Source organism: Phragmites australis, chromosome 1 (assembly GCF_958298935.1).
Source record: "Phragmites australis chromosome 1, lpPhrAust1.1, whole genome shotgun sequence".
Classification (NCBI taxonomy): domain Eukaryota; kingdom Viridiplantae; phylum Streptophyta; class Magnoliopsida; order Poales; family Poaceae; genus Phragmites; species Phragmites australis.
The window spans coordinates 3083633-3105685 of NC_084921.1; the positions used below are offsets into that span (position 1 = coordinate 3083633).

Genomic DNA, 22053 nt, shown 5'->3' on the forward strand with positions numbered 1-22053 from the left:
TATCCTCCGAGAGGCCTGAACCTGTATAACTCCTCGCGTCTCAGAGTTTGTCACACACAATTCCTCATGTGCTTCACCGAACGCCGACTCATCAACTCTCTATGTTCCCAAAATACCGTTCACGCACCCGTTGTCCAACATACTCTGGAATCACTGTCAGGATTGACCCTCAATAAGAAGCATGCGTGTAGTAACTATGCAGGTCGACACATGCTTTTCCCACCCTTGCTAGGCCCTCTACAATCATCATGGGCTTCCCATATTAGAATTTCGTGTTGGCACTAGTCCACGCTGCTCTAATATCCGTGGACTTTTTAGCCGGTACAATAGCCTTCGACATCTTTGACAAGTGTTTCTTAGAGCATTTCTTCTCGACCTCCTTTTCCTTCTTCTTTGGACTCTCTGGGGGAGACAGAATTGGATCTAGAAGTGAGGATGCTGAATGCGGAGAAGAAGGCAGTGAAGCCAACTTCTCTGGAGAAGGAGAAGGTAGTGAAGCTGCCTTCTCTCGAAGTGAGGGCGCTACGGCGGTGCACTTGGAGCTCGTCATGGGATGCACTTGAGACCATGATGTCGTCCCTCTTCCACTGGATCCTTTGACGAAGAGCTTCACCCAAAGTTGTGACTTTATCATTGGGGGGAGCTCCAACACATGATCGGTGATATTGCTATATACCATATCCACCGTAACCATGACATAGCATGCACTTATTAGGACTGTATGTAAGATACGGACGCCTGGAAGCACCTAGCCCCTTGCAACCTAGATGTGATACCCACCAGGCCTGATTACAAGGCTGTAGAGCGTGGGCCCTTTTAACAGGTCAATCATATCCGGCTCAGTCACAATAGCAACTACTTGTTGGTCGGCCTCCTTAGAGGCGTAACTACTCTTCCCTGTAGCTCCAGGGCTAGCTTCCACTAGCATGAAATATGTATTCCCTGTGATGCAAGCTACTCCATGACGCTTGCGTAAACTTTCCGAGTGATGTCCTGTGTCAATGCATGTGTCAATGCATCCACGTCTACTGTAGACCTCTTCCTCTTCTTGTACATCCCGAGGTCTTCGAGAAAGCTGTATTTCTAGCCCTAGGAACTTGATATACCTCGCACTCGACCTGGGTGCTCTGAGATTCCCAGCGCCGCTGAGAGAACATAGTGTTTACTGACCCGGTGAAAGAACCTTGGTTAGCTTAGGCTGCCTTTTCTTTTACTTTTTCTGCGACTGACTCGGTTTTGCTGTTTCTGAATGTGATTTCCCCGCTTTCGGTACAGGTGTTTCCTAGAAAGGAAACGTCAATGCCGCATGTACACTATTTTCTTTGAGTTGTTCAACCTCAAACTACCTGTGTCATCTAAGCAATGGGGGTAAGCTTCACCTTTTCTTTTGCTCTGACCTGATAAGTTACGAAGTGCTAGTAGATCATTGATGGTGACGAACAACATGGCATGCAAGGTAAAGTACTCTTGCTTGTACTGATCCCAAACCTCAGCGTCTTTCGATCAGAGTTTCTTAAGATCATCGACTAAAGGTCTGAGATACACATCGATATCATTGCCAAGTTGTTTAGGTCCTCATATCAAGATCGACAACATAATGTATTTCTGCTTGTTACAAAGTCAGTGTGGAGGGTTGTAGATCGAAAATACAACATGCCAAATACTATGTGAGATACTCATATTACTGAATGGATTCATACTATTTGTGCTCATAGCAAATCTAATATTTCTCAATTATTCAACAAACCAACCAAATGTGGAATCAACGATTCGCCACTGAGCGAAATCCATCTGGTGTTGTATCATTGCGTCGTTCTTAAGACCCTCCTTATGCCAATGCACCAATTGGGCTTCATTTTTTTTTTGGCAACATACGCTTCAGATGGGGAATTATAGAAAAATACCACACCACCTTCCTAGGAGGCCTTTTACTTTTCTTGCCTCATCCCCGTCACCACTGTCATTTCTATGCTTATATCGATGTGTTCCACAAACATAGCATTTATCCAGCTCTGTATACTCTCCACGAAACAAGATACAATCCCGCTTACATGCATGTATTTTTCTATTTCCAATTCTGAAGGACAAATTATCTTCTTTGCGCCGTAGATGCCCTCGGGCACCAAGTTCCCCTTCGGTAGCATGTCCCTTAGCAGATCCAGCAATTCTTCAAAACTCTTGTCAGTCCAACCATAGGTTACATTTAGCTGTAGAAACTTTAGGATTCTAAATATCTACGTGTACTTCTCCTTACAGTTGGGATAAATGGGCGTCTTAGAATCCCGCACAAATTCCTGAAATTTAGCAAACTTACCATTGTTATACTCGTCGTGTTGCATCCCGCACCATCTGGTCCACATTCTCCACAAAATTCTCGAGATCATTATCATTGAAACCTAATATATCCTCATCCCTTAGATCATGATCTATTTTACTGGGTGTAAGTCCTTGATCCACACTGTCGACATGGAGTGCCCGATCCATCTCTCCCTCGTTAAGGCCTTCCTCGCCATGTTTGTTGTAACATGTATAATTCTCTTTAAATCCACGCATGACCAAGTGTTCATAGATATTATTTGATTCTGGAAACTTCTTATCATTCTTGCAGTCGCGACATGGACAATACATTGTCATTTTACCATGATCTTTCAGATCCTCCAAGGTAGCACTCATGAAATGCTTCACCCCACTCAGATACTCCAGACAAGTCCGGGTCTCAAGGTTCATCCAACTTTTGTCTGTCATCTACAATTAATGTAAAAACATTCATTCTTCATTAACAATTATCTTAATTTTGTGGTTAAGCATGCGATTAAAAATTCCATTCAAATACACTAGATATGTGACATCTCGTGGTAGATCAGGCAAACCTAGTATCAAATCTGACATGAATGCAACTCCATTGTACTAAGATTTTGGATAAATATGCAAATTGACTGATTACAACTCAAAGCACAACAAATCTACCAAATAAGGATTAGAGGAGGAGAAAATAGGGGATGCAAACCTTCAAAGACCTAGCACCAATTCAAACTTCAAATCAACAAGATATTAGAAAATCTCTAGTGGAGCCAATGAAAATCGCCAGCACTATGCGGGTGACACTATTGAGTAATTGTTCACCTACACAGTGGCTGGCAAGCTCTTAAAACAGATCCATGTATCCATGTAATAAGTGGTGGGTCATGCTATGATACGTCACATATTACTTATAATAAGTGACGGGTCATATTATGACCCGTCACTTATGACTGGCCCAGGGAGACCCGTCACTTATGCCAAGTCATAAGTGATAAGTCATAACACAATCCGTCACTTATGACTGGTGCAGGGAGACCCGCCACTTATGATTATATTATAACTGACAGTTGTAGTTATTACTTGACACTTACGTCATAGGTGACGGATAATATTATGACACATCATATTTTACCTGATATCTGTGATGGGTCTATATCTTGTCATGACCCGAGACTACATAAGTGATGGGTCGTGTAACGACCCATTACTAAATTGTGTCTCCTTTATCCGTTTTTCACGTAGTGTGCTCCGCAGCTTAGTAAATTTTAGATGCCCAAGTGCCTTTGTCAGGATGTCAGCAACTTGATTTTCAATCTGAACATGACTCAATTCAATCTTATCGGTGTCCACACACTCTTGAATATAGTGAAATGGAGTGTCAATGTGTTTACTTCTATCATGGTACACTGGATTCCTACTCAAAGCAATTTCAAACTTGTTGTCCATCAACAACCTCACCTTTTTTGCCTCTTCTCCCAACAAGCATGCAATTAGATTGCTGAGCCAAATTGCCTAACAAGCTATAGATGCTGTTGCAACATATTCGGCCTCACAAGATGATAGAGTGACAATTCTCTGCATTTGTGAGCTTCATGACACTAGATTTCCACCAATGTAAAACACCATGCCTGAGGTGCTCCTTATATCATCGGTGTCGCCTGCAAAATCACTGTCAGGGTATCTCATTATCCTAAATTCAGACATCTCTTTCCTCTAGTACATGCATCCATAGCTGGTTGTCCTAGCCACATATCTCAATATAAGCTTTACTACAGCCATACAAGGTTTGGTAGGAGTTTCTATGTACCTGCTCACTACACCCATAGCAAAGGCTATGTCAGGCCACGTGTTCACCAAATATCGTAGGCCTGACAATACTCTGATATTGTGTAGGATCTACACTCTCACTGCCATCCTCCTTCGACAGCTTCAACATATTCTCCATAGGTGTAGCACAAGGATTATAACCTATCAAGCCTGCCATTCAACTATCTTCAGGGCATATCTCTTTTGGCACAAAGAAATGCCATCAACTCCCTAGCAAACCTCAATTCAAAGGTACTATGACAGCAATCCAAGGTCACTCATACTAAACATACTCTTCATTTGTTGCTTGAACTCAGTGATTGCAGCACTAGTAGAGCTTGTGATGACTAAGTCATCCACATATATTCGCACAAGCAAGATTTCCCCATTCTTCTCCCTCCAGTAGAAAACAAGTTCCAAAGAATTTCGCTCGAGCCCGAGACTGCAATGTATCGTCCAGCTTCACATTCCGTGCCCGAGGAGCTTGACAAAGACCATACAAGGCTTTCTTTAGCTTCAACACCGGAGATTCTTGATCACTGTTGATGAAGTTGACTGGCTGCTGGACATAGACTTCCTTAGTTGGTTCCCCATTCAGAAAAGCGGATTTGACATCCATATGGTGAACGCTCCAGCTCATATGAGCAGCCAGAGCCAGCAATGTTCAGACAATCTCCATCCTTGCCACAAGTGCAAATACCTCATCAAAATCAACACCTTTCTGTGTATAGCCCTTCGCCACTAACAGGCCTTGTGCCTGACGACATTCCCATGAACATCTCTCTTCACCTTGAAAACCCATTTCAAGACAATGGCGTGGTGCCCAACCGAAAGAACAGCTGGGTCCCACGTCTCATTGTTGACGATGGCTTTCATCCCTTCCTCCATCACGTGCCTCCAGCTTGGCTCCTTAAGTGCCTGATCAACACTGATAGGTTCATCGGCTGTGAGCAAGCATAGATTACTCAACTCGAGATCATGTGGTTCTGCTACGACGAGGACATCTTGGATTGTGCGATGTTGCATGGGCATGCCTTCGGTGTCATGTGACTCACCCGACGGAGGGGTGACCCAAGTCACGTTCTCATACGGTAGCCACCTAATTATCTTAATATTCACCACCGGTGGCGTCTGTGGTGGTGCACCTTCACCAGGGCACCAGGGCTTATCATGTTCCTATTCTTCGTGTCGCCTTTAGCTGGAGCAGCACCTGCATGTACACTGGAACGCCGAAGTTCCCTTGTTCAGCAGCATATTCGACGGTGAAGCTTCATGGCCACCGTAGCCCTGCTGTGATGCTGGCGCACCCCACTCCCACGTCTTGTCCTCCTAGAACATGACATCCCATGTGACATAAAGCTTATGTGTCACCAGATCGTAGACTCGATATGCCTTCGCACCGTCTTCATAGCCGATGAACACACCGAGAGTCGATCGACCGGAGAGCTTGGTGATGCCAGACCCCAACTTCTTCACGAATGCAACAGGACCAATGTCATAAAGTAAGACACATTTAGTTGTCACCCGTGCCAAGCTTCGTACGGAGTCTTGTTCTTCAGGCTCTTGGTCGGCGATCTGTTCAGGATGTGTACCGCTGTCTTGATCGCCTTAGCCCAAAACCTCACCAGCAACGCCATGGTTTTGAGTAGCTCGTGCGCCATTTTGATGATGGTCTTATTCCGGTGCTCGACCACCTCATTCCACTGAGGAGAGTATGGAGTTGTGGTACACTGTTTGACGGCATGTTCATCGCACCAATCTGCGAACTCGACTGAGTTGAATTTGCCTCCATGATCAGTGTGGAACACCTTCATCCTCAGTCCAGACTCGTTCTCCGCGAGGGCTTTGATCTTGCAGAAGAACTTGAAAGCTTGATCCTTCATGCAAAGCATCTCCACCCACATGAACCTACTATAGTTGTCGATGATCAGCAGGAAATATTTGTTACCGATCAACATCGCAGGGGTGATTGGCCGCAGAGATCCCCGTGTGCCAATTCGAGTCCACGCTCCGCCCGATACACCGATGCCTGGGGAAATGGCGCTTGATGCTGCTTAGTAATCGCACACCCTTCGCAAAATTGTTCCACTTAATCAATGTTCAGTACCCCCTCAACCAGCCCCTTCGCAGTGAGATCGTGGAGCGTGCGGAAATGAATGTGGCCAAAATGCACATGACATGGCACACCACATCGTCATCCTTCGCGAGAAGACACATCGGTTTGGCGATGTTCAGTCCAGCTGTGTACAACCTATTTCACACGTGAGTCACCTTAGCATGTAGAAGCCACATGCGGTCAAAGATGCAGAGCTTGCCATCCTCGATCACAATTTTGCAGCCATTCTCGTCGAGCTACCTTAGGCTCACGATGCTGCTCTGGAGCTGAGAGATGTAATACACATCGTCAGCACTTTGTGTTCGTCGTTCCTACATTTGAAAATGATTGAACATGATGGTGCCCTTTCGTTCAATCTCCACGTGTGAGCCATCGTTGAACCTCACTGCATCACACGCATTTTTGTCCAGAGACACCGGTATGGATCGATTACCGGTCATGTGGTTGCTTGTGCCAGAGTCGAGGTACCACACATCGCTGCCAGCATCAACGGGTATCACGTGCTCTTCTTTGAGTAAGACATGTTGCACCGGGTGTCGGGGTTGCTACGACCAATGATGTGTTCTATCACGTTCTCGACGAATAGGAGAGCGGGTTGGTCATCCAATGCTTCAATGACATGAGCCTCTTCCTTATGTTCTTGTTTCGGCCATCGACAATCACACGTCCAGTGTCCATACCTTCCATAGTTACGACACTGATCATGCAATTTGTCTCAACCGTCCCGTGTGGCGGTGTCATCATTCTCCTTCGGCCTAAGCTTCCCTTGCCGATGGGGATAACAGCCTCCCTTTGAACCACTTAATGTGTCCCCGCTGCCATGATGCTACCTATGTTTGGCCATCCACTCCTCTTTTGTCAGCAACAACTTTTCGCCCGTTGTGTTGGCCCCTGTAGACATGCCTAGATCATGGTGCTCCTCCATCGTCTTGAGTTTCCCCACTAATTTTCCACGGACATCATGCTGAGGTAGAGCAACATCTCAATTGATAGTGTGATCCTTGAATACATGGTAGGGATGGAATTTCTGGGCCACCTCTTCGTTGCACTGATCCTCCTCGAGAATCTGCAGATTAACAAGGCTAGTGAGGCGCATCGCAATATCACCCACGGATTACCCATCATGGAACACCATATCTTTGAATTCTCAACTGAGCATCTGGACCTTGGCCTTGTGCACACAATCCACTCCCATCTGCATGGTCTTGATCACCTCCCATGCATACTTAGCGCTCTGCTTGATGGCCAATGATGCCAGCATGTCCTAAGGGACAACACGAAGGATGGCCTCGAGCGCTATCCTATCTTCGTGCAACTCCACGCTGCCACGATCGACCACGTCCCATAGCCCTCTCGCTTGCATCATCACCTTCATCATGAGTGACCATCCTGTGTAGTTCATTCGTGTGAGAATCTGATACGATGCTGAGCCATCGATCTCTCTCACCACACGATGAACCGCCAGCTCATGACCTGCAACACCGCATGCATAGCTGTCATGAGTCCTGAGACGGGGTGGTGACAACGAGCGTCGGCGCAGAGTTTCAAATGAAATTGACATCGCTCGATCGCAACACCAGATGTGGTATCTAGCTCTGATGCCAATTGTTATCGTAGCTGGGAATCAGCTCGACTTGATGGTGCCCACGCTGGAGCGCTCGCAATCGTTCTCTAAAGAAAAATAGCAAATTGCCACTTGTGCTACAGTATCTGACGGGAGTCCAGAACTCGGGTGTTTTTTGTGCTAGCTGATTCGATCTTCAGCAACGTTTTCACCTAAGTGCAGATGAAGATCAACTCGTTTGGAAAGGGCCCTCTTCTACTACCTATACTGCACAATCTGCTTACCGGTTCATGTTTGAAGGAAGCATTAGATTCGAAGGTGCCAATTTAATCTGGGGATCTTGGGCGCCGGCCAAAATTAAGTTCTTCGCTTGGCTTATGCTCCATGGCAGGCTCTAGACAGCTGCCCGAAGAAAGCGGCATGGACTCCAGGAAGATGACTCTTGCGCTCTATGCTCTCAGTTGCCGGAAACAACAGAACATCTCCTGCTGCATTGCCCCTTCGCACGACAGGTCTGGTGGAAATTGTTGAGGATTCTAACGCCTCAAACTGAAGTTCCAATCCTTCAGTGGTGGCTACTCCTGCATCAAAGTGTCGTCACTGCTCTCAGAAAAGGATTGGACTGCTTCTTTCTTCTCATTTGTTGGAGACTATGGTTGCTTCGGAATGCCATTGTCTTTGACAATAACCGCCTTACAATTGACTACTTCATTAGCTGGATCTGGGATGATGCCGATCTCTGGTGCCAAGCAGGCATGACTCAGCTCTGCGTCCTCCTACATCGGCTCCGCACGACCGGCACCATCGCTTAATATGCTGTCGCTGCCGTCGCCTGTTGCCGTTGGCGTCCGACAATAGAGAGTCTACGCTGCTGCTGCATAACGTGTCTCCTTTCCTGTTTTTCCTGTTTTTAACCGGCCTGCTTCTTTGGCTGTTGTACTAAAATTCTCAACTTTCCTCGTATTAATACAACAATACGCAATCCTCCTGTGTATTCTAAAAAAAATAGGCAAAATGGAACACGAAATACATGGGCTAGTGGCTCGACAATCTAGCTACACTCCCGAACGTGCCATCCCACGCCCAGGTCTTACGACCACTTCTAAACAGACACTGACTAACTAGCGAAACTGAAAAACAAGGTCTAACTTATCCTAACTACTGAACCCAGTCTCCCTAGCAAACCAGGCCGCTACTGCAATGATTCCAGGAAGAAAATGACATGATTATTCATCCTAACAAGAAAGGGCCGGGGAAATACCACTTTACACCGTCAGCTATATATATACGTACGTATGGTGGTGGTGTACGCAGTTGCTTATTAACCTATGAATTTGAAGTCGGATATCGATCTTACGTTGTCCGTAATATACGGTATCTCTCAGAGTTCCCTCGGTAGTGAGTCCATAAATTCCTCTATTGTCATTGTTAACACCTGGGCCACGTGCTTCACCTGACATGGTTCCACAAAAAAGAAAAACTCTTTGTAATGAATTATATGGACTAAGTCAACTTTTCGAACCCAAAAGAATAGTACTGAATAATGCGTCCCTTAAGCTACCAGTTACAAACCAAACAGCTTCAAATTAGAGATGTCCACGATATTCGATTAGCACAGACGGTCTAATTTGTACCGACCCTTTGTACAGATGATTTGAAAAAACATTTTGTATGAAATTTTCGAACCGTTTGTATAAAGGATTATGTAGTAATAATTTGTAAATATTTAATACTATATCATTCATAAGATAATTAAAAATTGGTTTCATCAACATACTAGTACAAAGTTTTCTTGGCCGAGTATTGTTATTGTAGCAGTAAATCACGTTGAAACTCAGCGAGCTAGCTCCTGGCGATGTGCGCTCTCCTGAGGAAGGATCCGCTCTTGGTGATCTCCCGCAGCGGCTCGTCGGCGAAGTGGACGAGGTTGTAGGCCCACGCGCCCGCCACCGTCCCGCACACCGGGCCCACCACGTACAACCACATGCCCCTGTACTGGCCCGCCATGATCGCCGGGCCCAGCTACGTGCTGGGTTCATCGACGCCCCCGTGATGAGCCAAATCAAAACATGAACAGAAATCTACCTCAACTCGAGACCATCCTACTTTAGTATAGTCTCTACCAGGGGCGGATCCACCGCTAGGGCGACCCCGGGCGGCCGCCCGAGCTCCCCGGCGGCGGACCCTCCCTCCCCCTCATGGATTTTCAAAGGATTCATTGATTTCCGACGGCGTGACTACGTGAGGCTGTGTCGCTGTGAGGAACCGAGGAAGAAGAAGACCCATTTGGGGCTTTGGGCAGTTAGGCTGTGAGGCTGACACCCGCACCTTTCCATCCGCACGGCCCAGTGACCCAGTTGGATTCCAATCGGCCCAGTTGGATTGCTTCCTCTTCGCCCTTTCCCGTTTCCTCCAAATCAAACTCCTAATCTTCACCACAACTCCAATCAGCCCCTGCCAACCGTAACTCCCGGCCTCCCGGCGGTGGTGGCCTGCAGGCAAGGATCAAGGAGTCAACTATCAAGGACGACATCGGCTTCGGCCGGCCCACACAGCCGTACAGCCTCCGGGGAGCTACAAGGAGCCCTGCGTCGGGACGTCGGGTGGATGACCAGATTCCTCCTCGCCATTAGCTTCGTGGGGCTTGTCAAGTTGCTCCCGCTTAGAAAGATGCCTCCTTTGTCCATTTCCACAAATTGTCTCGAATTAATGGAGCATTAGGATAGCATGCAGTATTTTTTCCCCAAAACCAACAACATGCAATTTTGAAGTAGTATATTGGTAATCTTTTTCTAGCCAGCTCAACTGCTTAAGCCTTTTGATATCAGTTCTCCAAAACTGCTAAATGGGACACCCTTGCGTGTTTCAGTACCTTTTAAGCTGTTACAGGTTTGAAGATATATGCATCAACACCTATTTTCTTTCATTTATATGTCGCACCTGATGATTTGCATAATATTTCCAGGCTTTGGTCATAGACTATAAATTGACTTGGATTGTGAAGTGGCACTGCTGCACAGGGCACTCCGCCACTCCGGCACTGGCTGCTGCCGCGAGCCACAAATTCATTCGAGGTAAGGTACTAAACTGGTTAGCTATCAAACTGATTTTGCTTGTCCAGTTGAGTTGTCTGTGTGTGTGTGTGTGTGTGTGTGTGTGTGTGTGTGTGTGTGTGTGTGTGTGTGTGTGTGTGTGTGTGTGTGTGTGTGTGTGTGTGTGTGTGTGTGTGTGTGTGTGTGTGTGTGTGTGTGTGTGTGTGTGTGTGTGTGTGTGTGTGTGTGTGTGACTGTGTGAGGTAATTATTGATTGATTGATTGATTCAGGACATCAATTGTTGATTGATTCCAATTGTGAGTGTGACTATGTGAGGCATTCAGATTCAGGATTTGAGGTACTGATGATAAGCAATTGAGAACTCTTTGCTTTGTGCAAGTGCAAAATATGCAATTTGCATTGTGCAATGAATGAATCATGAATGAAGAGATTTCTTACCGTGTGTGTTGTGTGCTTGGTAGGATATCAATTATTAGATCATCAAGACATCAATAATAAAGAGATTTTTTAAACCAACATCTTTGGATACCCGAAGTACTAGGGAGAGTGGAGTTGGTGATGGACGTGATGCAGAAAATGAAACAGTAATCCCCACTCGGTCACTCCTGCTCATGCAACTACTCGTATAGAATACAAAGGTATTAAGGATTTTGTTAGCTTCGCTTAATTATTGGGGACTTATTCACTTCGCTTAATTATTATCTTAATTAAGATACTTTTTTTAATCTCATCTTAAAGTTCGCCCTAGCTGCTTTGCCGGGCTGGATCCGCCACTGGTCTCTACCATATAAAACACGAAACACGAGTTGATTCTCATTCTCATATCATCTCTTCTCATACTCTCCTATATCTAATAAAAGCCTATAAAATTTAAATTATTTATCCACTTTTACTGTAGATCTTTCCTATAGTTTTCTAAAATGTACTCTTTTGTTATCATATCTATGGTAGAAAAATAGATACGAAAAAGAGAAGTATTGTTGCTCATGTTGATCGAATACATGTGTGCTGTTATTTTTTTCGGTTTTGTTTGATTGAGGGTTTCGGGCGTAGGAGGGCTTTGTATTATGCATTTGCATGTTATGAGGAGTGTTGGAGCTAAGATATGATTGTGTTTAGGTGATGGTGCTTTGTCTCATTTGAAGTTCGCTGGTTGAAGGCAAATAAATTTAGCGGTGGTTGCTACGGTTTTAACTTGATATTTATTCTCCTAAACATTAAATTTCAGTGCAAACACCAAACTTATATAACCTATCTAAATGATGCTTCATTCATCTTGTGATATGATTCAGGTCGAGGTATGCCCTAAATGTCTTATATGTTTAAGTTCTTACTTTATGTTGCTCATGGAGATTCATGTCTTTATGTTGGCCATGTGAGTAGGATGATAGTATGATGCTTATATTTTTAGCAAGAATGAGTTGTTCACATGGTTATACTTTTGGAAAAATTTGAGATTCTCAAATGACTTATGTATCATAAATTAATTATGCTAGGGTCTGTCGATTATGCATTTTTGAAATCATCACTGATTACATATATGAGGAATGTGGTGCGGTAGAAAGAAAACTGATGATGAGATTTAGTTGTTTGTAGCAAACTCACATCTTATGTTTTCCAATGTTGGAATTCTTGGGGATATGTAGATGATGATAGAGCTATCATGCTATGGCCTTTGTTAGGTTAGAGAAGTGAGGTTTGGTAAATCATACTAAATGGAAGAAAAAAAGTTTTGACCTTTAGTTTCTCTTATTTATAGATGTAGGTTGTACCTATATCTTTGTAGCATTCGGATAGTTGTCTAAAGGAAATTCCTCTCTTAGCTATTTTAATTGCATTTGTTAATGCAATTTTGTTATCATCCACATAATATGATAAACAAAAGAAGTGAAAATAGGAGCTATTATAAATGTAACACTTAACTTGAGGATGGATTGCATGGGAACAACCATCCATACGAGTGTCTCTTAGTCCAATAGAAATATGTTATATATGCTGCTATATACGAAAGATCATGACCCATGTTATTTATCTTTGAAGTTTCACTTATATGTTGATATCAGTGGCACATGTTTATATGTTGCCTTATGTGATATATCATATTTATGTTATGTATATTGAAGTGTGTGGTATACGTAAATGCTAGATGGCATTTGAAGTGCATCATTTGCATTGCATTTAATTTACATATGCATTGGAAGTTATGTCGTGATCTTATTTTTTGCGACCGTATCGGTCTGCAACGTACATTCCTGAGGAGGGGTGCAATGTAAAAGAAGATATGTTATTGCATGGATTTCTGGATTTATGAAGATGATATTCATTTTGTGGCATTGCAATGCATTGAAAGTTACGTCGTGAACCTAGCAATCATACCGGTGCGCATCGTACATTCCCGAGGAAGGATGCGATGTAAAAGAAGGCATATCATTGCATCTATATGCATTGCTGTATGAAATTGAATGCTTGAATATGTTGAAAGTTACATTGAAAGTTGATATGAGAAGCGATGCTTCTCCGTATAAGTCTATTGTGGTATGCTTTGCGGATTTATGTAGATATTGACGTCTTATATGGATTTACATAGCAAAGTATTCATGTGCATCATATTGTATTGCAATAATATCCCATATACAATTTAATTATGGTGACTTGTATGAAGGTATATTGTTATGAGTGGGTCATTCTTGTAAAACGATCATTTATTATTAATATGGCTTGATCTCTATTCGTGATGACTTAGATTTTGATATTTCACTACAAGTCATGTTTCTCTCTTAGAAGTTGAAGTCAATCATGTTGTTCATATCTTGGTATATGGGTTATATAGTTTTTTTATCTGGCTTATGTTACAGTTAAGTTCATTAAGGACATGTGATTATTAAATTTTTTAGAAGTAACTATCTAACTTGCTTAAAAAAGAAAAGAATATGTTTGGTAATGTTAATATCTTTTATACCTACTAAAGTATTAAATTGATGTTTTAAATATTATAGTTTAAATAGCTTGGTAAAACCAGTTTACTTTCTGAGATTTTTCAATCTCACATTTGCATTTCTCCCTCCCAAGTTGTTTTTCTGGAAGCTAGTATGGAAGGAATGAGTTAGCTACATGTCATCCACTTTTGTATTGTCATAAATAATTTAGAGTGGTGCAGTAATAATAAATTAATAGTTGATGTTGTCGTTGCTTCACAATTTTAATAATACCCTAGAGCAGTTAAGCTCTTATTCTTTTATTGCTATGATGTTTTAAAATATTAGTGTGCTGATTTATTCATAAAATATATCAATGTCTGTTGGTTGTTTCCTCATAGTCTATGTTCTAAGGAGTTACCATTGAAATTTTGCTAGTTCGGCGTGTTTATGGAACTAGCGTGTTTGTGGAGTAGTTTATTAGCATCCTAAGCTTAGTGTTGTTCTTAGGTGTTACATTAAGCCCAAAAAAATGATATTTGCTTTAGCTATGAACTAGTATTGTGCCCGTGCATTGCAACGGTTTCAAAATATTTGTCCAACTATCATGCTATAGTATGTTTGTTCCAACGCGTTTGATACTGTTGCAACAATATGAAGCAAGAAGAAAAATAGGACCACATCTAGATGCTCTATTTTCGTTGGACAGCAATAACATGAAACCAAGAGGAAAATTATGATGCGGACAACAATAATACTAACTCGACAAAATTGGTTTCATAAGTTTTCAGACGAATTTAACATCAATTGCAAATAGTTTAGATCAAAGCATTTTAGTACACTTTTCATGAGTGCATGTATTTTTAACATGCAGAATACATCCATACAAACACAACAAAATTGGGTTCATATTTTTCTGAGCTCTAATTATTTTTCTATGCATTTTACCAATTTTGAGCCAATTTAACAATGGAACAAAAACTTATTTTAGCCTTTTTTGGAATTACCTGAGAACTAAAATACCCTAAATGCTTTTTTTACTCAGTTCTGGCTAGACATACAAATGATAGTGGGGCCTGGACCCATTTGATCGGGTCAAAATCATGACCTTGATCAAAATCGACCGAAGGGGGATCGGCTTTGACCGACCATTGACTGCTCGCCGGTAGTGAACGGTGGTGAGGTCCGGCTGACGGGTGGTACTAGGAGGTCCGACGTGAGATGGAGAACCCGTTTTGGGGATCGGTGACGGCATGCACTGGCTGGAGTTTGGTAAGCGGCGAGCCCATGGCAGCGGCGTGTCAAGCAGGACGGCTGCGGCGCAATTCGGAGGGAGAGAGGAAGGGGGAAGATGCCAAGGAGCTTCACCTCATCGAGGGGGATGTCGTGGTGGAGTCGGCTCGGTCGGAGGGTGGCCGAAAAGGCGGGTCGACAGAGGGGGTTTGTCGGTGTATCAGGAACCGGGGGTCCCCGAATCCCGAGGCCAGACCAGCAATCCGCCACATGGCGCCATCCCGCGGAGTCTCCTCCGCAAGGTAAAAAAGATCAAGTCCCGGGAAGGGGCGCTCGGGGCCACAGCCGGTGGTCCCCGAGTTTCCTAGTTCCCCGATGATCCACGAAGTCTGAGCGCCGAGAAGAAAGTGCTCGGGGCTGCATGCGGTGGCCCCCGAGCACCCAAGTCCCCCGACGATCAGGAAGGCTAAAGTACCGGGAGAAGTGTGCCCGGGGCCGTGAGCGGTGGCCCCCTGGGCACCCAAGTATCCCAAGGACCCACTGAAGGAAGTTCCGGGAGAGAGTGCTCGGGGCTGCGTGCAGCGATCCCCGAGCACTCGGTTCCCCGAGGATCCGTACGAGTGTGCCCGAGAGAGAGTGCTCGGGGAGGTGAACAGTACCCCCCAGCACTCGGTTCCCCGAGGACAAGAAAGGGCATTCTCGGGAGAGAGTGCTCGGGGAGGAGAACAGTGACCCCCGAGCACTTGGTTCCCCGACGACCCAGGAAGCCCCCTGACAGTGGCCCCCGAGGGACCCACTGATGAGGTGTCAGCCCGTCAAAGGCCCAAGGCAGCATTTAAAGAGCGTGTGTGGCCTGTCACCTCCAACTGTTCCCGCCACGCTCAGCGTCAGTTCCTGCCACATCCTAGCAGAAGGGCGTGGGGTTATTAATTGCACGGGTCTCATCCCGTGCCATCCGGCTCGTCTCGGGATAACGTCATAAGGGCCGAGGCGTTCCGTCTGCCGCGCTACTGTGGCAGGGGAACAAGACAGGGCAGGCACGCCGGGCCACTCTGCGGCTGCCCGGTGGGCCCTCTCCACGGCGCCCGTTGCCAGTGCATTTATGGTGACGGATGACCGGGCGTGGGACGCATTTTCCACGCCCGGTCATTTCGCCCAGAGGTGATGATGACGCCCTTTCCATTTATGGTGTCTCGGAACTCGTGCCCCCCCTCCCGTTCGGGGCATGCTACTGCCAGCGGGTATTTAAAACAGCCGGCGGTACAAAAAGAAAGAAACGGGGTAGAAGAAGGGCGTTAGAGAGTTAGTTCAGACAGGCAGAGAAGAGAAGATCAAGAGTACCCAAGGCCGGCAGCTACACACAGGCCGAAGAACAAAGAGCCCCAGGCTCTAAGATAGAAAAACACTCTTGTAACTAGCAACATCTTTGAGAGACTTTCTCAGGGCTTTTATAGTATTAATATAGGAGTAGGGTGTTACGCCTCCGTACGGCTCGAACCTGTCTAAACACCAGTGCATTTACTCCGTTCCGCATTGAATCATTCTATCACACCGGCCATCGCATTCATACCCATTTATTTCTCCGACGAACAAATTCAGGATCATCCCTCCGACCGAATCTCTAAAAAAGGGTCCCCCAGGATCCCTGTGACAGGAGTTCACCCTCCGACAGGGTTGAGCTCGGGTAGAGGCGACCGACCATGGGGAAGAAGGCTCGTCTGCGGGCTCCAATTAAGGAGGGGGTAGGCGAGATCCTGCGCGGCCCTTTGGTGGTCGCTGCTACTGCTGCGACATAGATCTGACGGGGTTGCCTAGTGACGAAGGGAAGAGGAAGGGGGTGCGGTGGACATCGTGGTTAGATCGGATATGATAGGGGAATGAGCGAGGGAAAGGAGCGAAGATGAACGAAGGAGACAGTTGCGCAAGAGATTGCAACGAGAGGTGGGTGAGAGAGGAACGACAATGCGATGTCATGGCTAGGAATGGGAATTGCTCTCTGTTTTTTTTTTAAATAGTACAGATAAAAAAGTAAACCTTTAGACCCTGTCACCTCCGCCGGCTCCGGCCGACAGACAGCAGCCCCGGCAGCCCCAGCGTCATTGATCCAGCACTCGGCGCCGTCCAACGCCAGGCATGGTGACCACCGTCACCCGCCAACAATAAAGCAAGCGGCAACCGAGGTTCAGGCTCCGGTGATCATGGAGGTATCGGCATGACAGGAACTCAATGTCTCGTTGGGCAAAAAGCTCCACAAATTTCTGAAAGATTTCTGGCAGTAATTTACAATTGTCACAACACCACAAGGAGCTTACGCTACAGCCAACCGAGATCGTCACCCGCCGAGGGCTCCGGGCTTCATCTGAGCTGATTTTGCCCCAATCAAGTCCTTCACCTCTAAGCTCTACCCTTGCATAAATAACACAATTATCATCACAACAAGTGAAGCTATATGAAGGAACCACACAATTGGTCTCCATCAGAAACTAATGAACAAGAAGAAATACACTAAAAAACAATTCCTCCGAGTTAGCGATGTTAAGCATCAGCGCTTGCCCTAGAGCTTAAGTGTAAGTTCTAGGTCATCTGATCCAGAGTCCTCATGGATCCGCTCGCCTTCCCACGCCCTCACCAATCCAGCAGCCTGCTGACCACCGTTGGTGCTGCTTCCAAATGCAAACTCATCAGAGACCGCATCCATCATGTGCACATCTGCATGCCGGGGCATGCCGGGGATCGCAGGGGAGCATGTGCCGCTTTGCCCTGGTGTACACATCCTCGATGAATTGCCCACTGGAATAGCTTCTTTAAAAACACTGAATGGATTAGTGGACACAAGACTAAAGGTCGGTGATGACGGATTAGTCGATGTGATCTGGATACCGGCGAGCCATGCGGGGTCAGGAACCATAGAGCGTCCAGGACTGGGTGGAGTGGAGTTCACTATGGAGGGACTGCTTGCACCATGCCATGGAGGCTGGACTGTCGATTCATCCCAATCTGTCTTCATACGCGGAGTTCGGGCAGTTGGCGAACTTAAAGGAGGAGTTACTGGAGCACTAATGGAACCACCATGGATCAACAATGGTGGAAGCAATAGATGTTTCTTTGATGCAGTACCATTGGAGAATGTTTTGAGCCATGGTAGAATAGGATTGCCGTCAATGCCATTGACTATGTCATTAGGAGGGAGGAAAGGGGAAGATGCACCACTGGGGAATGAAGAGGAAGTAGGGCTCGCATTGTATGATGCTCGTGGACTTGGTTGATAAGAGGAACATGGGCTTGGTGACACAGAGCACCCAATCGCATCCATGCGCTCTAGTGGCTTGCTTCCCTGTGGGAAAAATTGAAGACATGATTAGTTCCAATGTCACTAGAATCATTCATGTTTTCTGCAAGTAGCAGAAAGTAAATGAGATGCACTTGTTTTTCGCTGCAAATTATTTAAATAGTCAACTGCATTCCATTACAGAACCTGAGTAAACAAATAACACTAACAATCTACCGGCACAAGAAGTAATTCATGAATTTGTTATTCATCAGGCAAGTCCATTGCATAATTTAGGTCCAAAACTCTAATCCTCAAGTCATCACTAGGTAAAACAGCATGGGAGATTGTGTCACTTGGCAAATATTTTCTTGCAATTAGTACTTATGGAAAGTACCATATGACACAAAACGGTATCAGAATAATTCCAAGAACGATTACACATCCAACAACATTTGCAGGACTCAAATGCAAATCCTAATCCGCAGTCCTGATTAAAACACACATCCGCAGATAGTCACCTGCTAAAATTCTATGCTTGTATCTGCCTATGCTGAAGGAACATCTCTACCCAATCGCCAAGCAGGTGCGACTGTACAATATGCTGAACATGATGCCAAGGACAGTCAACACACAATCTAGTGACATTCCAATCACCACTTGAGCTCTCTCACTCCCATACTTATTTCGCATCCTACTTGACACATGACTTGTGAACTACTTTAAAGCAACGGGGCGGGCTATGGCAACTAGTTCTTACATAGATTACGATTTGTTAGTGAATAGCAATGCTCGAGTAACCCCAACGGTCAATCAAGCAATTCTGAAACAAAATTGACTCTGCGCATTGGCTATTGATCCGAAGAGGTAAACAGGACTCGGGACCAACAGCGAGATGCTGGAACAGCGACATGAACTGGAGGAGCACTAGCACAGTTGGATGCCCAATTCATGTTTGCCTCCCATGACCCGTCACAGCCGAACCCTGAAGAATCTAGCAACATCTCCAGCAAATCCCCAACGACGCGAAGGGGATTCGATTCCACCAACGCGTCAACACCCACCCACCACGCCACTCGTGCGCGGTCCAGACTGGCATCTCGCACCTTCTGCCCATCGCCACGTGCAAGTTGCAACACCCACCAAAAAAAAACTGGAGCAAACAAGAAAAAAGCTGCAAGCTAGCTACACAGTTCACACCGTAGAAGCAGCACCCGACCCACGGCGCACGGTAGCCTGCATCGACGAGCTAGCTAGCTAAGCTGCGCCCGCCGTTAATCGATGTAGAGGGAAGGGAGCGGATCGGTCGGAGCCGTGGCTGGGGGCTGGGAGACGAGATCTGCGTACCTTGCGGTAGGTGGTGCCGTCGGGCTCGACGACCCACCCGGCCTCGTTGCAGAGCGCCTTGAGCACCTCGTTGTTGTCGCAGTGCTTGGGCAGCTTGTACCCGCCGTGCGCGCGCAGCCCCGCGAAGATCTTGGCCGCGATCGCGCGCCGCCGCCGCTCCCGCCGCTTGTTGTTCTCCCTCTCCCTCCACGTCGGCATCCGCCCCCCGGCTCCCGCTCCACCCGCCGCCCCAAACCCTCCTCCTCCTCCCCCACTCTCCATGCCAACCAAGCTCTGCTCTCAGAGGAAGAGAAGGAGACCGACCGGGTCGCCGCTTTTGCGCGAGGCGAGACGAGGCGAGGCGAGAAGAGATCACACGGAAAGGCAACGCTGGGTGGGGAGAAGTGGCGTGAGCCTAGAAAAGCTCGGGCTCGGGTTGGCAGACGACAACGCCCCTCGATTTCCGCGTATCCACGCCCCTGCCACCGGGCGCGGGTGTGGAGGCGTGCGCGTGAGGCGTTCCCCGGCGGGGGCAGAGTGGGGAAACGGCACCACCACCAGTGGACTAGACAGCACAGCTGCAGCCCACGAAGCGTGCTCCGCCGCGCGGGGACCACCCCGCCCGGCGCGGTCCGGTCCACGTCGAACGGCGCTGCACGTGGGCGCCAGTGGGCTGGGGGACCCACATGGCAGCCGGGTGAGCGTGGTGTGGACTGTGGAGGTACGAATGGGCTGGCCCACGTGGGGGCGGAGTGGGGCCCACCTGGGGGTGGGGCACGTGAGCGGGCCCACTGTTGCTTCAGGGATCACGCCTTTATTTTTCTTTTCTTTTCCGCTTAAAAAATATTACTCCGGCGTCCTCTTTTAGTCCCGCCTCGGCGTGCGGGGAGTGGCGTAGCGGCAGCGCGCCTGCGAGCGCGCAAACAGCAGACGCCGGGGGATGGACGGAACCGTCGACACGTGGCGGAGCGGGTCCGAGCACGAGGCGACGGCTTTAGGAGGGCGCGTGCGGCGGAGGCGGGGAGGGAGAACGGTGGCAGCACCGCAGCAGGATCTCGGCCGGGGCGCCGGACAGGTGGCCGATTTTCGCTACGTGCACCCATCCCGTGAGCCACGTTCTGGTATTGTACCGATGACGCAGGAAGGACTGGAGGTGAATTGCTAGAGGCTCGAACCTGTATGTTTGGGTGAATGTTGTAAAAAATAGACTGCTGTCTGTGGAATTTACATGAGATTTTTAGGTAATTTATGCATCTCATTTAGCATGTGTTCAGTTTCTATATAATCTCTCTATAAGGATCGATAAAAAAATTCTAGTTGATATATATATAGTATAAATAAGGGGTACTCTACCAATTATTAACTATTTTAAGTAGGGATCATAACTATAGTTATAAATTAGCACATCATGCTAACCGGAGCAAACATAGCATTTCGACAAAGCACACATATAGGTTATACTCACTTTCATTCGAACCACCCACCAATACTCATATCAAAAAGTAATGCTAACGCGTAAAATAATATGCCGCTTTAGAGCATAAAAGTAGGACTGATAGAATATTTTGTAATTTATGAAGAGTAAACTGAAGTTTTTTCTCGATGAAATCCTAAGCTTATTTGGCACAACCATACCCATCATTTTGGGAGCCTACGTGGCATCAACAACTTATACTTGAGCACCTAACAAGAGGCTAGAAAAGAAAAAGAAATCATCAACCATTTCTAGCATTTTAGACTTAATAGATGTATTTTAGCATGTCAAGGAGATAGACTGAGAAGGTACTACCTAAAAACCATGATAAACATGCATTCAAACCTCGTGCGTTGATATTAGGGATATTTCTCTAAGTACAACTAGTGTCATACATAGTTATGGTGGAACAGAAAAGAGCGACGAAGGACAGCGCACATGCAAATTGTACTTGCTTCCATTTGATACACCCACCAATACTTATATCAGAAAGCAATGCTAACCCATAAAATTATCATGTCATTTTAGAGCAAAAATAGATAGAACATTTTGTCATTTACGAATACAAAGCTGAAGTTTTTATCGGTGAAATCAAAAGCTTACTTGGTATATTCATAGCCAGTTTTTTAAGCCTACTATGGTATTGAGATCGACAATAGCTAATAAGAGGGTAGAAATGAAAAATAAATCCTCAGTTATTTCGAGCATTTTAGATTTAATAGATAGGCTGGGAAGAAACTACCGGGATAAACAGGCATTCAAACCTCGTGCGTTGGTACTGGGGATGTGTTTCTGGTACGCTAGCGCCGTGCAGCTGACTGGCGCGGAACAGAACAGAGCAGCGCGGCGGGGCCCGCGTGGGGTGACGCCACGAGGGGACAAACGCGGTTACGTTACGGTCGGGACGGGGCGGGTGTCGCAGCAGCATGCACGTGAGCGACGGGCCCGTCCCCATCCACCGGACGGAGGCGGAGCATTTCCGACATGCCACCACGT

At 46.3% G+C, this 22053-nt stretch overlaps 2 protein-coding genes across 2 annotated transcripts; both read right to left on the reverse strand.

The window, feature by feature from the left end:
• Positions 1–4848: 4848 nt before the first annotated feature.
• Positions 4849–6065, reverse strand: LOC133930261 (uncharacterized). The gene is made up of 4 exons (XM_062376911.1): positions 5700–6065; positions 5479–5577; positions 5328–5436; positions 4849–5051 (listed from the first exon to the last, which is right to left on the reverse strand). The coding sequence occupies exons 1-4, from the start codon at positions 6063–6065 to the stop codon at positions 4849–4851; spliced, it is 777 nt and encodes a 258-aa protein (XP_062232895.1).
• An 11158-nt stretch (positions 6066–17223) lies between these two features.
• LOC133917441 (protein BZR1 homolog 2) lies at positions 17224–19986 on the reverse strand. Its single transcript, XM_062361372.1, has 2 exons — positions 19605–19986; positions 17224–18323 (listed from the first exon to the last, which is right to left on the reverse strand). Exons 1-2 carry the CDS (start codon positions 19863–19865, stop codon positions 17544–17546), a joined length of 1041 nt encoding a protein of 346 aa, XP_062217356.1. The 5' UTR covers positions 19866–19986; the 3' UTR covers positions 17224–17543.
• Positions 19987–22053: the final 2067 nt, after the last annotated feature.